The sequence below is a fragment of the Exophiala bonariae genome, assembly GCF_035927105.1.
Source record: "Exophiala bonariae strain CCFEE 5792 chromosome Unknown scaffold_30, whole genome shotgun sequence".
Taxonomy (NCBI): Eukaryota; Fungi; Ascomycota; class Eurotiomycetes; order Chaetothyriales; family Herpotrichiellaceae; genus Exophiala; species Exophiala bonariae.
In genome coordinates this window covers 288,714-304,746 of record NW_027042505.1, presented here as the reverse complement: position 1 = coordinate 304,746, position 16,033 = coordinate 288,714, and the positions used below count along the sequence as shown (strand labels likewise).

The following is a 16,033-nucleotide window of genomic DNA, read 5'->3' as shown; positions in this document are numbered from 1 at the left end:
TGCTAGTTAGCGGAGTCTATCGGGGCTCGGCAAAATTGCTGACAACCTCGGAACTTCCCTAGCCGCTCCCCACACAGCGGTAATTCGATGACCATGAGCATGACGACTGCCCACTAAATTGAGTATGCACTGCGACCTACTGATGGGTGCCTATCAAGCATCATTATGCGCCATGTCCTATTTTCAACATGCCCGACATGAGAAATGATGACGCTGGCACGCGCCGAAGAGGGTATGCGGCTCGGCGGTATTTTCAACAGAAACATGAGACCCCGCAAGGTTCTGCACGATTTGTATACCCAGGGAGGACGATATGCTATGAAGTTTTGGGGTGTATTTCCCCTGTACTTCTAGGATATTTGGTGGTTCCCCTTTCCGAGGGTCAGGTGCCTATGGATAAGATGCTCATTTCTCTTGATCCGTGCCCGGTATGGCAAAGTGCGAGAAAATATGTTTAGTTTTAGACATATTTGCCTCGATTTGCCTCGATTTGCTGAAGCTCAGGTCTTCAGATTGCCACTACCGATTGGCTCCCATGGCCACCTTGACCCATCACGTAAGAGGAGTGTTGTTCTCATTCCTTTGAGATCCATCATGCGCGATTTGAGAGCCGGGTATATAATAAGAGCGATTCCGAAAGGATTGTCTACGAGGTAATCCAAATTAGCATCCCAGGTTGGGTTCTCTGATGAAGAATACGAAGCCCACGAGATTGACGACTCTGGCAGGCCTGCTTTATCTAGCAAGATCGCTGATCGACTTATGCATAGCAGTATCACCTGAAGAACAGGGAATCTGCTCGCTTTCCTCCAATCTTACCTACCAACTTTCATCCTTTAGCGGAAACGTCTCACGTTCTTTTTTGCAGACCGGCTCTTTAACGAATTTATTGGCACGTTGCGAGAAAGCAACTCTGATCTCCTACGATCCAGAGTTTGAATCGATATTTGCTCCCAACGCCTCACTTGACTTGATCTATACCAGCAAAAACGGCACTCCCATTGCAGATGAAATGGGTATCTGGCTTTGGGACCATAATCAAGTCTGGATGGCTTCAGCTACGGAAAATGGGACCAATTTTGTCAGCATCCTTGACCTGACCCGCAACTCAATAACACGACTTAAGTCTTCCAATCGTATTGAAGTTCTCAACCCCAATGGAGGAGGCTACCACAACGGAAAAGTCTATATCGCAGGGGATGGTAATGAGACAACTGCTCCTTGCATTTATGCTGTGGATCCGGTCTCATATCAGACGCAGATCGTCATCAACAGCTATTTCGGGTTGAGATTCGGAGGACCCAATGATCTTACATGGGCCTCGCGTGGAGGGAAAAGTTGGCTTTTCTTTACCGACGACCCTCTTAGCGAAATCTATAATAACGGACGAAGCTCACAGGTTCCTGACGCCACCTGGCGCTGGGATCCAATTGGAAATACTTTGCTTCCAGTGATCGATCGCACCGATGTCCTCGTACCAAACGGCATTCGCGTGAACAAGAACAGTACCAAACTCTATGTGACCGACACACCAAATCCTCTAGTCTACGGTGGAGGAGTGGTGCAAACATCTTCTGGCCAGGAATTATTTGATGGAAGCTCCAGCTCGGCAATATATTCATTTGACTTGGATGTTGACGGCTTTCCATCAAACCGACGTCTTTTTGGTATTGCTGAACGAGGGATTGCCGACGGTCTACATCTGGACGATGCAGGGCGTGTGTGGACGGGTGAGCAAGACGGAATCGTGGTACGAAGTCCAACTGGGAAAATACTTGGAGTCGTCAATGCGCTTGCTATCCAAGGCGTGCAAACAACGGATTCAGACCGGAGTCCGCTGCAGAATTTTGCGCTAGCAGGGGATATGCTCGTTATCTTGGCTTTTGATAAAATTTACACTATCAAGTTAAGTTCACAGATAGTTTCGGGGATGACATAAGAAAGAGAGAGCAGGAGAAAAGTTTTGCCCTGCTTTTTACGTTTGAGGAGCTTGGGTAGCTGCTCAATGGCTATAAACGAGAACACTATGGCTCATGGATTTGACATTGGTCAGGAAGTCTTGATTATGTGAAGTATAGAGAGATTCGTTGGAGACTATTCATGGTCTCGTTCTGAAATTAGACATTTGATTATTTGAGAGCTCGTTTGAAACGCAGAAATGCCATGCTATAACTGACAGGCATTCGTCAGGTGTCCTGAGAGGTAGTAGCGGACATTAGAACTCCACTATTCCGCCGACTTCGCCTGCCGAAATAACACTCTTGTTTGCGCGCCGACACTTACCTCTTTTGGTTTGTAGTTTGGCCACGGGAAAAGTGAACCCAAAACAGGTCTTATTGACTATCACGAAGTGCGACTGGCACTACAACAAAGTTCATGTAATTCCTGCAGCCATTTACCTCAGCTGTCAGTTACCCTAGATTTTACATCCACCGGTCGATCAAAGGAAGATGACACGAAACAATACCTTCATATTCGAATCCACCTCTTGTCCAGGATTACCACGGACCAAGGAAATCTCGTTGTCGAAGAACGATGGTTTGACCTCAGGGCTTAACCACATGATGGAGGCTTTAAAACCGCTAACATGTTCTTCTCACCTGGCACAGGCCTTCTCGACTGCATCGTCTAGGCTCGGTCCGTCATTATCCGAACTACCGGAAGAGTTCCTCTGGTGATCTCCGTTGGAGAGTATCATTCGCCGCTGTGTTTCAGCACATGGCAGATAATACAGACGTCTTAGACCTCTATTCGCATGCGACGTTGAAGCACCCAAATAAGTATATCTTGGACGACTACTGAGGACGTAATCTCATTCTTAGAGCAGTAAATTGGCAATTAGACATCTGTCCACGAGTAGTTCTTCATTTTTGTTTCTGGAATACTCTAAATTACTGAGAGTACCTCTAGATCTCCTTCATACCAGACATTGTCAACAATAGTGCGCTGAATAACCCATCCACTGCCCTGCCGTACCAAATCAACTTTGTAATGGTTCTTCATAAGATAGTGGCGGGAGGTGCCATCCCGAGGAATATGCTGTGCCTCCACTAGTGCCTCTAAAAGTGCCTTATCGCCGTCCACGGTTACCCGCGGATTGCTTACCGAATGCGTGGTATCGAGTTTTCTGAGCGACGTAGACAGGGCATCAACGATGGCCTCCTTGCCTTGTATGACGGGGTACTCGAATCCAGCTTTTGCAGCCGCAGGTCTAAAGTCGGACATCGCGTTTACAGCAAGCGTGGATGCAAGGAGGGCTCGGTCGTTAAGGTCAATGCCAGCGGCAAAGCGGTATAGGGTGTCGACGACAGCCAATTTATCAGCAACTTGTTGGGCGAGTGACATCGCGTTTGTTATATTGTCTGTTGCTTGCAGAATTCGACAATTATTATAAATAAGAAGGGGATGGTAGGGTTTTCGGAAATATGCTTGGAGAAGAAGAACTTTTTGAAATAAAGATCTATAGCGAACCATATAAGGAAGAGTATGGGTTCCGAATGTTGTATCTATTTTATATTGCGGCTTCTATTGCGAACTCCTTTGTCTCTATATACCTAATACTTTGAATTAGCGTTGGTAATCATCATCGCTTCAACCAGCTTCTTCTGATTGCTAAGGATTGGTAACACGGTGTCAGAAATACGGAATTTATTGTGCCACAGGGAGGGTGGTGGATGGACAGCCTCGCGAGTTTGAATGGACGCTCGCTGACCGCCGGATGGACTCAGGCTAATACAATGCTCTTGGCAACAGGAGCACCCGGAACTCCGTGTTCACGTTCCTTCCCTATCAATTGTGTACTAATTGAGGCTTACAAATCTTGATTATTTGAAGATTTAATCAAATAACCCTGCAAATCATTCTTAACATGATTGTGGTTGTGATTGCCGTTGTCGTTGCCGGAGGGACAGGTGATGTTGGTAGAGCCGTTATTCTCAGTATCGTTGCGAATGCAACCCACAACGTTATTATTCTGGCAAGAAAATGGGTTTATAACACCCTGCTTCGACCAATGCTGCCATCATAGACTGATTGGAACTACTCCGACCGGATGAAGCGTTGACTCTGAAGATAAGAGCGCCCATCATTGCGATTGACTCCAACAACATCCCAGAACTGGGGGAGCACCTCGAGCGCCACAATGTCCACATGCGAATGTATCTAGCGGAGCCGCCGTGATAAACATGGCTGGTGGTTTATCCGCGTACAGTGCAAGCAAGGTGGCGACGATGAAAATGCTGGACTATGTGCACCGTGAAGAAGCCGCGCGTGGGTTGAGGATCTTCAACATTCACCCTGGAGTAGTCCCTACCGCTATGGCGGCAGCCGGTGAACAGAACATGTAGGATACAGATACATCTTTAGTCCATCAACTTCGAGTACATCATCACTGTGTACTTTGTCGCTAATGAAGTGGCGTAGCTGAACTTTCGGGCAGTTACGCAGTCTGGCTTGCGACACCAGAAGCCGATTTCTCACCAACCCCAGTGTAAGGTATCAGTAAGATAATGCAGAGGCAAAGAAGCCTTAGGCTGCATTCCCGTGGACTGAGAGATGCTCTCAAGCTCTCATATTATATTCAAGTGCTTGGTCAACCCACCCCAAGCGCTTGCAAACTGCTTCCCTGCTGGCGAACTTCAACCCACACGCTTCAGGTCGGTTCGCGGTTTTTGTCAGCCGCAATGATGGTAACAAGCGAGAGCCATTGAAGACTTTGATCGCGACCCAGATCGCGGGTCAGGAGAATCATGCCGTTAGACACAGTGAGGGTAAATCATTGCTAACAGCTTTGCAAATTTATTCTCTCCCAAAAGTTAAGGCATGAAGTGGAAGTGCAACATGCTCAAATGAAGACCTGACTACTGATTACCGGAAGGAATAGTCAAGCCTCTACGCTCACCAGAGTGAGCCGGCATATACGCAGTAGTGTGGTCTCTGATACTAACAGTATACTATAGCTTTGAAGGTCTTGATAAGTATAGTTCCCATAATGAATTTTTGCTTGGTATAAGCCAGACCATAATAAAACGTGCGTCGTCTATCTCGTGTCAATCATCAAAGTCGACTCTCGAACCAGTCACTCAAGTCTATAGGGCCGAAAGATAGCGCTAGTCTCAAGTTATCTGATTAAAACTAGCTGATGATGAACAGCACATTCTATCGCAAACCCGAAGGTGCGCAACGTCAATCCAGTGCATTGTAGCGAGTGCTCTATACAGTGTGGTGCAGACAACAGCCGTCGTGCCTCGACAGGCGGGGCATTTACAAAGCCTTTAGCAAAGTCTTCAACGTCTTGATCTGATTTGTTCCACAGTTCGTCCAGTTCTCCGAGCGTGTAGAGTACAGGCACCTTGACACTTGCTGCGAACGTTCGCCAGTAGCTTCTCCATAAGACATTGATGTCGTACAGTTCTTCCAAACTCACATCGTGCTGTAGCCTCTCTGTTTGTTTGAGAATAGAAGGACTGTGCAGTTTTGCTGCTCCCAGCATGAGTATGTCTTTTTGATCGCTCGGGATCCTGATAGAGATACCAATCAATTCTCGCGGGTCTTTGTGGAATTCTTCCATAGGCAAAGTTTTGACGTTTGAGCCAACACCAGATATAGACATTCCAGAAAGAGGATACGGCGGCAGGTCACCGTCACGGGCGTGCAAGGACGACGTAATGACCGCCACAGCTGCCCCGATTGAGTGTCCGTACAAGACGATGGAAGAAACACCTAGATTCGACGCATGTGTCTTCCACAAAAACGGTAAGATGTATTTGTGCAAGTAGATGCCTTGTTCTTGTATAAAACTTGACTCTGTCGGGATTGGTGGTAGTGGAGAGGTGCCACCATACCCCGGGCGATCAATAGCGACGACAGGGACGGCCAGCGCCTGGGACATATAGCGGAGAGTATGGTCGGCATCTGCATCAAAGTAGTCACTGGTGTAAGTTCCTCCATGCACGGCAACTATGAGAGGCAATGCTGCAACGCGGGAAGGTGGAGGCCTCATAGGGAAGTGATTGCTCCCAGTAAGGCACTTTCCATTCGCCAGAATCATCGAGAAAGAAGCCATTCTATCCTTTTCACGGTCTAGAATGTGATCAGGGTGAGTTGGAAATGGGGGGCGCTCATGAAGTTTTCAACACCTCCTGTCCTGGGAATGCTCATTTAGAGAAGTTAAACGACGAGCTCCTCCACAACAATATAATGTAAGGATGTATCAGCTCGGCATAATCAAAGGCTTAGCTCCGAGGTCCGAATGAGCAAACTGGGCCATGGCGCTCAACGCCGATGAGTAACTCGTTTACGGGTAGTTTTAATTCTAAGCCCACTGAACAATGTAGGTACCATCTCATTGCCTCCGAGGTAGAATCTTCCCCGGACATCTTGGAATGCTCATCCTATGAAGCGGTCGAAGGACCGAGATACCATCGAAAACGAATCATTACTTAAGTATATAAGCGTAGGTGGTGACCTGCCCTGCAATATCTTGAGAATATAGATCGTCGACAGACCCATAGTCCATAAGGTAGCACTACTCTAATACAATTTCCTGTCCATCGACTAAGCAGAAGCATCGCCTAATGTATATGTACGAGCTCGAGCCGTTGCCTTATTCTTTGAGTATGAAGTCTTTGGAGCTGGTGTACGAGACAAGAAGATGTCGTCCACTTCCTCAAGAGTCAATTTACCGGTCTCCGGGACGAAGAAGTAGCAAAATGTCCCTACTGCTATACTTAAGCCTAATTATACTCATTAGTAGATAGCTCTCCCAAAGTATAGAAAAGTAGAGCCTTACCGAGGAAGAAATAGCCAACGTTTGTACCCATATTGCCATATTTCGTGCTGAGCATATAAGGTGTTGAGAAGGAAGCTGCGAAGCTGAAGATTTCATAGACAGTTGTGGCGAATGCGTGACCATATGTCCTTAAACCCACAGCATGCATTTCTGGGGCTGTGACAGGAACCGAGGTTGCAATGAAACCTCCGTATGTGAAGCCCCACAAGCACAAAAATCCGGTCAAACTACCCTGAACAGCAGTCTTCGTATGATCCGTGGTTGAGCCAATGGTAGCGATGATCATCATCGCAAGTCCTAGCAATGTGTAGCCGGAAAGAAGGCTATAACGCCTTCCGAGAGTCTCAAGGATGATCGGGCTGCAAATACCACCTGCAGCAATGCAGCCGGCCACGACAAGGGTAATATGATATGGGTTACGAAAACCAACACCAGCTAGAAAGATTGCGGCATATGTCTGAATAAACTTTGATCCAACGACAGCTGATCCAACCAAGATGCCGGTGCTCGTGAGTGTGCGCCGTCGGTCGATACCGTGAAAGATCTCGGTCCAATTCGTAGTTGCTCCCGACTGTTTCTCAAGTCGTAGATATCTTTGAACCACCTCCAATTGTCTTGTGACTTCAGGTGAGTTAGAATCTCTTTGTAAAAAGGTAGCAAATGATTTCCGGGCTTCATCGTGCCGATCTCTGGTAAGTAGCCAACGTGGCGACTCGGGGAAACATAAGGTGCCGACGCCCATTAGGAGAGATAGTGGAAGCTGGCATGCGATGGGAATCCGCCAGCTAGCATCGCTGTGTATATGGGATGTGCCTAAACACACTGCCGCTGCACTCGCGTTTCCTATGCCGAGGCCCACATTGAACAGCGCCATCAGCAAACCACGCCGGCTAGCTGAGATACACTCAACTCCATACTGAGGTACTGCACCAATGATGTGGCCTAGACCGACAGATTGGATAGACTTGCAAGCTAGGTACGCAGTGTAGTTTCCTTTAGTACCTAGCATACCTGCAGCTCCAATGGCCGTCACCAATGCCCCCACCTGAATGGTTCCTCGACGACCGAGGTAGTTGCCAATGAAGCCTCCGATAGTGGCACCAAGGCCAATAAAAAGGATCGACAAAGATGTTAGGCCTTGTTCAAGAGCCGTCAAGGTACATTTGGTTATGGTCGCTCCGTCAGCTGTCTGTGTTGGTCGACATGTTGCGAAGGCGGCATTAAAAGGCTGCATGAGCAACACGATTCCGCTATATCCTAAGGCATTGTTTAGCAATTGTGTAGCAATATATCTTCTTCAGAGGCGATTACCTAGATCGAAATTGTAAATCATTGCTGAAATACTAATGTAGCATGCGAACAGTATCATACACTTGGTTGGCTTCTCCAGAGGAGCATGCGACGATATTCTATTATCTTCCGGTTGGTCTCCATCGAAAGACTCAATATGTTTGGCCGAACTTTCTTTAGGTGGTAGGGTATTCATTGTGCTAGTAGACGGACTTGAGTCAAACTGCTTGAAGAGAGAGTAGACGAACTCTCGCTCTCTCACAAAGGAAGACAGATCTACCCCTTTTACATAACTTGGTTGCCCGAGTCAATCCACCAGGGATGAAAGCGTTGTGGATTAATCCTATTATCCCCGCATCACGGCATACGGGGCTGCTGTACTTAGCGAAATAATCGATGGAGTTGATCTATAGCGCTACTAGTTCCATGATCGTGAATGATGCACGACGTTCCTACGTTGTGTAGCCTTCACCTCGGGCCGACGTGTTGGATGGCCAGGCCAGGCCTTTCGTCAAATTTCTCCGAACCCCGAGACGAACCCGGGGGTGACTGAGGCGACAGGGTTAGCGAAACTTGTTCATCACCAACATTAGCGAACTAGTGGGTTTTCATGGAGCCCGGCGCCATTAATCGTTATAAACCTAATGAGACCTTGGTGCCATTAATACATTGCTCGGTTGATTGTGATCTCTACGCGTTAACGCTTGCATTACACTGAGATATCAGTCAGGCATTCGTCGAGTCGACTCTAAGCGAAATTCAAAGCTAGGCGAGAGGCCTCTGAAATATGTGCAAGGTATCTTCAGTTGTCCGATCTACTTCGTCCACTCCATCTCCCAATTGGAGCCGACTATAAAGTGAGCAACCGGAGTTCCAGTTAGCGCTGTCTGAATACTTGTCCCCTTCTGTGACATTGCTTTCCACACGTTTTGGTGGCTTTGTCATTGCTAGTGTGGATTGGAAGCTGTCATTTCCTCTCTAGCAATTTTGTGCTGTTGTACGGCCATATTTAGTGGGAGCATTGGGAAACAGCTCAAGAAAGATTTGTACATTCCTTAGCATAAAAGCGGAATTTTAGATCAATCAAAATTTGGGGGTCTGGCCTCGATGTCACTTGAAGCTACCCCGCTCCCAAGCAATCGGCCTAGAGCCAATCCATGTTAGCGCAAAGGGATAACATTACTTACTAAACTGTAGTTCAGAGAAGCACCACTTCTAATGAGAATCACAAACCGAAGTCAAGACTCGAGTGTAGCTTTCCTTTCTCTGCTTCCTCTCTTTCACCGTCGATCAGTCCGTTGAAACACGGGTACGGGGATCAGAACGCTCGGAGGACGTCATTACCATCCAGATGTCCGGTCTCCGGGAGGCTCCAAAGAGAGTCAGCGCCTGTAGTGAATGCCGGGCGCGAAAAGTGAAATGTAAGTCTAAGTTAGTAGCTTGGTTACCTTGAAAGTGTCAGGCTTACATCCATTATACGGAAAGGCAACGGGGAGAAACCTTGTAGTAAATGTTTGGTAAGTGCTCATGATTCGCTGAAAGATATGCACTGAATTATACCAAAGAGCCACAATGCCGAATGCATCTATCCAGAATCTCGAAGAGGCAGGAAGAAGGACCTCAGAGGTGCAAGTGCATCACTGGAGGATCGCCTAGCGCGTATGGAAACCATGATGCAGGCCCGAAACAACATCCAGTTTCCGCCATCCGAAAGCTCCCCCCCCGATAATGTTGTCGACGACAACACCCTTTGGGCGCCTACGCAGGGCAACAACCATAGCCTTGGTGACAGTGTCGTTTGGAACTCGATACAGAGAGAAGCGCATAGTGGATCGGTTGCGCCACCCAATGAACGTCCAACAGAGATTCCCCTGGAAAATCTCGAGGGTTCGATCGCGACTTCCCCCCCGATCGCCTCTTTGATACCTGTTGAGGCTCGGAATTCGCATCATGGAATTTCAACATTGGCAACACATCGCAGCCACGACGATACGCATCAGTCGCCTCTTTCGAATCGCTCGGACATGCAGCATGGGACATTAGATACAGAGGCAAGCGTTCTTGCCCCACAGATGGTACGGAAGTCTTCTATTCGCTTTGTTATGAATTCACTAACCATGATCAAGGTAAATTGGGAACACCATGGTAGATTTCGTCTTTGCAATTGACCATCGCACAGTAATTGACTCCAGTATTACAGGGCCCGGATCATGGTTGTCGGTCTGCTCCAAGCCGGGACTAGCATGGGTAGCCCAGAGAACCGGTGTCAACGACTTTACAGATAGCGCAAGAGAGCTGGTATCCACGTGGACGAGACGTCTATCCTTGACGCGTAAAAGGCTTCTGCATCCTCAGGATCATGACCCTGACCCGGAAGTTGCTTGGAAATACTCCGATGGTATGTTACATCTGTCGCCATTTTATCTGCCTAGAGGTTAATATCAGGGATCAAAGCATTTTTCGAAGATTCTCTTGCGTCGACCCACGGCGTTGTTTACCGTCCAGAATTCGAAAGCGCTTTACGCGCTCATCTTCAAGGTGATACAACACTATGCGCCGACCCAGCATGGTACGCTCTCCGGAAGACAGTGTATGCATCTGGTTGTCGCATCTACAAGTCCAAACATACAACAGCGAGCTTTGCCGAAATTCAAACCGAGGCTTGGAGTTTCTTCCAATGCGCAGTGTCTGTACTTCCAGAGCTACTATTTACGCCTACAGGCCTACTGGCAGTTCGTGCCCTGACTACCATGGTGCAATCACCTCCCCCGCCATTTCGTCATACTAGGCCCTGCTAATTCGCACAATCAGACGTTCTTCTCAGAAGGGCTTGGAAACCCTGCCCTGGAGTACATGCTCTGCACCAATGCGGCGCGCGTAGCGCAGGCGAAAGGCCTACATCGCCGACCTGCTGATACGTGGAACCTTTCAAAGCATGATGAACTACATTTTGGTTGGCTGTTCTGGGCTATATACTGTTGCGACAAACATATTGCTCATCGTTCGGGTCGACCGTCGGTCAGTATTCTGCATCATAATCACTGGTATACATTAATTGCATCTGTATCTAACACGGATTAACAAGGCAATTGATGACGATGATATCAGCTGCGAGATTCCCAATGAGACATGCCCGGGCAGTACAATCGATATCCAAGCTTGCACAGCGCTCATCACCCATGCAAAGTTATCTTCGCGAATCTCCAAAAGCCTGACATCTGTCAAGGCATTCCGGCAGAGTCCTAGCGAGTTCCTCCAGACAGCGACATCATTGGATGCAGAACTGCGAGAATGGAGGCAATCTCTCCCTATCACTATGCGGCCTGTTGATAAACTCACGGCGTTTCGGATCCCGTCCAACAGCATAACATTCTCAACAACCTACATCCACTATGCTTATTACGGTACTCTGATGGCTATTCATACAATGATCGCCTATCCTTGGATTCGCAGTACCGTGTTTGACCACGATAGAGATATGGTTGATCACGATCAGATAATAGCAAGCTCTAACATAGTCGCAGATGCTGCAAGGAACATCATTGTTATTGCGAGGAGTCTTGGGATTGATGCGGCCTCCATTCAATGGTTCAAACCTCTTCTCTACACATATGTGCTATAAATATAAATGCTGACGAACTTAGGTCCACCTTCTACTACCCGATGACAGGCATCATCAATTTGTTTATACACATTCTGAGATTCCCAACACTTTTCACAGCACGGTCCGACATTGCGCTACTTGACATTATGGCGGGGCACTTTGCTCACATGGAATTTGTCACTGGTTCCGAGCTGAACTTTCCTTTTGCTCGCAATGTCGCAAGACTAGCAAGACAGACCGTGGAGAAAGCTTCGCAGAGTGGAACTCATACTCCAATACCTCATATTATTGAAGAGGCCTCCAATATGCAACAGCAAGTAGACACGCCTTCACAGGTAAGAATACTCCTGTTCTCGATTTTCAGTGTAGACGAGACTAATTACGTAAAAGGGTCTTTTTGACCACGGAAATGATGATTTTAGTATGGATGACTGGGGATTTTTCTCTTCGACATTGATGGGTGATGGCCCCTTCAATTCATATACGGGCTTCAATGTCAGCTGACAGGACAACTTTGACTTAAAGAAAAGCCTTGTATCTATGTCCACGAAAGCTTACCTTTACGAGTGGGCTGAGCAGGATGCTGAGCTTAGCTCCAGGAAAATGAATTTCACATCACTCACTACTTGAGGCCGTGTGTCTAGTTCCCCACTTCTGAGATGAGCGTAATTACTTGAAAAATATAGAGATTACACAAGGGCGAGACCACGAGAGTGACATAGGCCCTGGGTATTGTTGCAATCTCACTTTGTACTTCATTGACCTGTCATGTGCGGAGTGGAATTCGTTGCACATCAATATGCCTCACAGTCCAACTTCTGTTTGCTAGCTTTTCCATTACTTGGATGTCGAAGTGTAATTAGAAGGAGACTAAGCAATATCAAGGGCGCCTAGACCCTAAGAATCATACAGAAAACAATGATATCCGATCTACTCCCAGATTTTAAACCTCATCATTCACAGGGCAGTTTAGTGTGTTCTAATATTTCAAGGGGACCTTCCATCACCAGGGCCGCTTCCTACGTCAAATATTGACTTTCAAAATGTTGCGTGCCAGTATCTCAGCTAGGGGTAAGAGAAACCCTTGGCGGAGACCTTGCAAGAAAGTAGGAACAACTCAAGGGCTTGCTTTGCTTTCCAGAGATTACGCTCAACATTGTTCGGCGCCGAGTTTATTCGGGCTTCGCTGTCTTGGCACTGAGCTCTGCCGAGGAGCAAGAGCATTGGGTAGCCGGAGAAAAGAGCCCGCGAAGAAGCTAACTGCTAATGTATCCGGCTACATCAGTGGTAGTGTCACTGTAGGATGATGATAGAGCGGGGTGATCACCTAGGTCCAGCTTTATGTACGGACTGTGATCGACCTTCGCTCCAGAGTCATCATGTTCTCTATGTCCTTCTCGATCTGAGGAAAAGATCTCCTTACGGAGGGCATTCTGAGCTTTTTGGCACCCTTCGGTTGACATCCATTGTTTGATTATAAGACAGGATCCTATTCTCGACAAGAGAACTAACAAGTAGCTGTGCACGTCCCGCAGATCAACTTTCTTCAATGAACTTTCCCGTCAGTAAAGCTTGCCGATTAAAGAGGCTTTTCCATAAACAGTTTTCGAGATACGAGCCTGTCTCAATCCAGGAGTTTTTGAACCAAGTGACATGCTCATGGTTTCCTGTTAGCTGTACATAAATGTCCTTCCAAGCAAGTAATCCGCTGCAAAACTAATCCACCCAACAGTTGATGGCCGATCAGTCTTCGTATTTCCGGAAAAATGCCTTGACGCTCTCGAACTCTCTATCGATCACTTCTCGATGTTGTGAAGATCGCACTTGAAAGGAGGCTGAAAATGGTTTCGGCCCAAGCACGAAACCATCTGAATATCCTGTGCACACTTCTACATCCAATGGTGGAGAGTTAGGATCAGCAGTAATGGAGAAGGCCCAAGCAATCTTCGCCATATTTATCATCTGTTATATGCACGATATTGTTAGAAGACCATGTCGATCCTGCTTACCCGTCATGCTCGAATGTTTTGTGAAATTGCTCACCAATGAATTTTCAGCCAAACGCTGACCTGGGCATACCCTTCTTCCTGCCCCGAAGCCATAGGTCACTCTGCGTTGATCATTGTCGGCCGAATCCTCCTGTGTGTTCTTACTGCCGTACTTATTCTCCAGAAATCTCTCCGGTATGAACTCTTCGGGATTTTCATACTCTGCTGCATCCTGATGAATTGACCACGTGTTGGCAAAAACGATAGTTCCCTTTGGGAGAAGATAGCCGTCATAGGTATCGTCCTGGATTAGCATGTGAGGAACACCCCCCGGTGCAACTGGGCGCCATCTCAAAGTCTTTTAATTCAATCAGATTCGGATATCGCACAGCAGTTCTGGTACTCTACTCACCTCGGTCATGATAGCTTGTACATATGTAGCTTTTCCGATATCGGAAGCACCTGGCGATCTGGAGGTACCGCAAATCTCGTCGAGTTCTTTCTGAGCCTTTTGCAAAACAAGTGGATATTTTATCATGGCGAGGATGAATGAGTGCAAAGTGGCAGAGGTTGTATCAGAGCCAGCTTCCATCTAATCGCGAGATGACTGAATCAGCCTAGTTTCAGACGAATGTCTCAGTTCTCTTACCAGGATGCCGCCGGTATAGATAAGTTGGTCCGAATTCAACCCACTTTTTTCCTTGTTTTCCAGTAACTTGTTCATAAAGCAAGGAATTATGTCCAGTCTGTCTCTTCTTGCTTGCGTCTCGTCCAATAAACTTGAGTAGAGAGTCCTTTGCTCGCGTCGAATTCGAGCGGCTCGAGATTTGTATCCTGCGAGGAAGGCGGGAATATATCTCAATACTGGGAATGCGTCAACGGGTGGTGTAGCACCGGGTGCCAGGATCTCCGTAAACTGCTCCTGTGCATGGTAAAGTGCCTGTACTTTTGGCGTTGCATAACTGGTTGCCCTTTGGCCAAAGACGGAAGCAAGGATAACTGATGTGGAATAGCGTCGAATGGAGTTGAAGCTAGATGCTGGGCTCTCCATAATTTTATGCAGATTTTGCAGCGCCTCTGCCTCTTGCACAGGAAGAAGTGCATCAACTGTTGTAACGCTCAAGAGAGCTTGGACTGCCTTCCTAAGTGCTCTCCATCCTTGTCCATACGGGACAAGAAGGATATGTGCCTCATTTGGACATAACAGTTCGTTACCGACATAGCTGTCTGGCCGACTGGAATAGATGGCCCCTCGCTTGTCAAAGAGCCTAAAAGACTGCTGAGAAAATGTGGACACTAGTATCTTGGTAGTAATACGAACTCCTTGACAGCTTGATGAGAATTCAAGACTACAACATTTTGAGGCCCGAACTTCAACCCCACGATCGGCCCATACTGCTCCGCCCACTCGTGGAATCTAGATAATGTCAGCTTTAGCTCTGGATCATAAATTATCCATGGTGAATGGGGAAACCAACTTTATGAATGGTTTTCTTAGGGGCAACTGATGGAGATTTCCTAAAATTGGGACAATAGGCGGACCAGGAGGGAAGTCTCGGGGTCGTCGACTGTTCAAGGAATACAGCACAATGAGGTAAAAAGAAAAGGTCGTTGCGGCTAATGCCAGTAGGCTGATATACTTGTACATTATTAAGAGTTCAGCGAAAGTGGAATGTTTACAATGCGCCTATCAAGGAGTTGACCACAAGAGACTCTTTTACTCGTGAACTTGAGCTTTCTGACGCCTTTAGTCGCCCCAAGCTGCCGCCAGCGTTCGGCGTTCGGATTCTAACGAGCTACCATTAGAGGTTGAGGCTCGGGTGCCCGGATTCTTGGCAACCAAATTCCTTGTTCTGAGAACTCGTTAGTTACAGGTAGAAGGGTTCTCGGTAGTTTCCCGAGCCCGAGAGTAATGGTTAAATTTATATTACACTATCGAGGAGTAATTGTTGAGCAGTTCGCTTTCGTCCACGAGCCTAGAGCACTAGTATTCCCGAACAAGCGAATCAATTTTCCAAACACGACCTGAGGAAAGGAGTCATGCATAAAGATCTAGACTTCCAAGTCATAATTGTTGGTGGTGGTGGATGTGGTCTTTCCATGTCTTCTTTTTTGTCCGACTATGGTGTGCACCATGCCTTGTTCGACAGAAAGAGTGACGCTTCAGCGCTCCCAAAAGCACACTATCTCAATCAAAGGACTATGGAAACGCTCAGAGTCCATGATTTGCACACTGAGATTAAGGAGCGGAGTTGCCCAATGCGCTTCATGAGCCAAGTTGCTTGGGCAACTTCTCTAGGGGGTTATGACTCGTTGGACCGAAAAGTAATTCATAAAGTTCCGTGTTTCGGAAACGACAAT

The 16,033-nt window shown here is 47.3% G+C and overlaps 7 protein-coding genes across 7 annotated transcripts; 3 read left to right on the top strand and 4 right to left on the bottom strand.

Moving 5' to 3' along the window:
- Positions 1–188: 188 nt before the first annotated feature.
- LTR84_008281 (uncharacterized protein) lies at positions 189–1,939 on the top strand (the record flags this gene model as incomplete). The annotated part of the gene is made up of 2 exons (XM_064851828.1): positions 189–293; positions 869–1,939. 2 exons carry the CDS (start codon positions 189–191, stop codon positions 1,937–1,939), a joined length of 1,176 nt encoding a protein of 391 aa, XP_064702069.1.
- A 947-nt stretch (positions 1,940–2,886) lies between these two features.
- LTR84_008280 (uncharacterized protein) lies at positions 2,887–3,345 on the bottom strand (the record flags this gene model as incomplete). The annotated part of the gene is made up of 1 exon (XM_064851827.1): positions 2,887–3,345. One exon carries the CDS (start codon positions 3,343–3,345, stop codon positions 2,887–2,889), a length of 459 nt encoding a protein of 152 aa, XP_064702068.1.
- Positions 3,346–5,119: 1,774 nt separating this feature from the next.
- On the bottom strand, positions 5,120–6,064 carry LTR84_008279 (uncharacterized protein; the record flags this gene model as incomplete). The annotated part of the gene is made up of 1 exon (XM_064851826.1): positions 5,120–6,064. One exon carries the CDS (start codon positions 6,062–6,064, stop codon positions 5,120–5,122), a length of 945 nt encoding a protein of 314 aa, XP_064702067.1.
- Positions 6,065–6,555: 491 nt separating this feature from the next.
- LTR84_008278 (uncharacterized protein) lies at positions 6,556–8,276 on the bottom strand (the record flags this gene model as incomplete). Its single annotated transcript, XM_064851825.1, has 3 exons — positions 6,556–6,734; positions 6,791–8,047; positions 8,102–8,276. 3 exons carry the CDS (start codon positions 8,274–8,276, stop codon positions 6,556–6,558), a joined length of 1,611 nt encoding a protein of 536 aa, XP_064702066.1.
- Positions 8,277–9,478: 1,202 nt separating this feature from the next.
- Positions 9,479–11,702, top strand: LTR84_008277 (uncharacterized protein; the record flags this gene model as incomplete). Its single annotated transcript, XM_064851824.1, has 9 exons — positions 9,479–9,501; positions 9,588–9,597; positions 9,646–10,155; positions 10,207–10,225; positions 10,281–10,478; positions 10,526–10,747; positions 10,802–10,833; positions 10,892–11,098; positions 11,166–11,702. 9 exons carry the CDS (start codon positions 9,479–9,481, stop codon positions 11,700–11,702), a joined length of 1,758 nt encoding a protein of 585 aa, XP_064702065.1.
- A 128-nt stretch (positions 11,703–11,830) lies between these two features.
- Positions 11,831–12,188, top strand: LTR84_008276 (uncharacterized protein; the record flags this gene model as incomplete). The annotated part of the gene is made up of 2 exons (XM_064851823.1): positions 11,831–12,019; positions 12,075–12,188. 2 exons carry the CDS (start codon positions 11,831–11,833, stop codon positions 12,186–12,188), a joined length of 303 nt encoding a protein of 100 aa, XP_064702064.1.
- Positions 12,189–13,427: 1,239 nt separating this feature from the next.
- LTR84_008275 (uncharacterized protein) lies at positions 13,428–14,723 on the bottom strand (the record flags this gene model as incomplete). The annotated part of the gene is made up of 4 exons (XM_064851822.1): positions 13,428–13,646; positions 13,764–13,976; positions 14,085–14,264; positions 14,322–14,723. 4 exons carry the CDS (start codon positions 14,721–14,723, stop codon positions 13,428–13,430), a joined length of 1,014 nt encoding a protein of 337 aa, XP_064702063.1.
- Between the last annotated feature and the right edge of the window lie 1,310 nt (positions 14,724–16,033).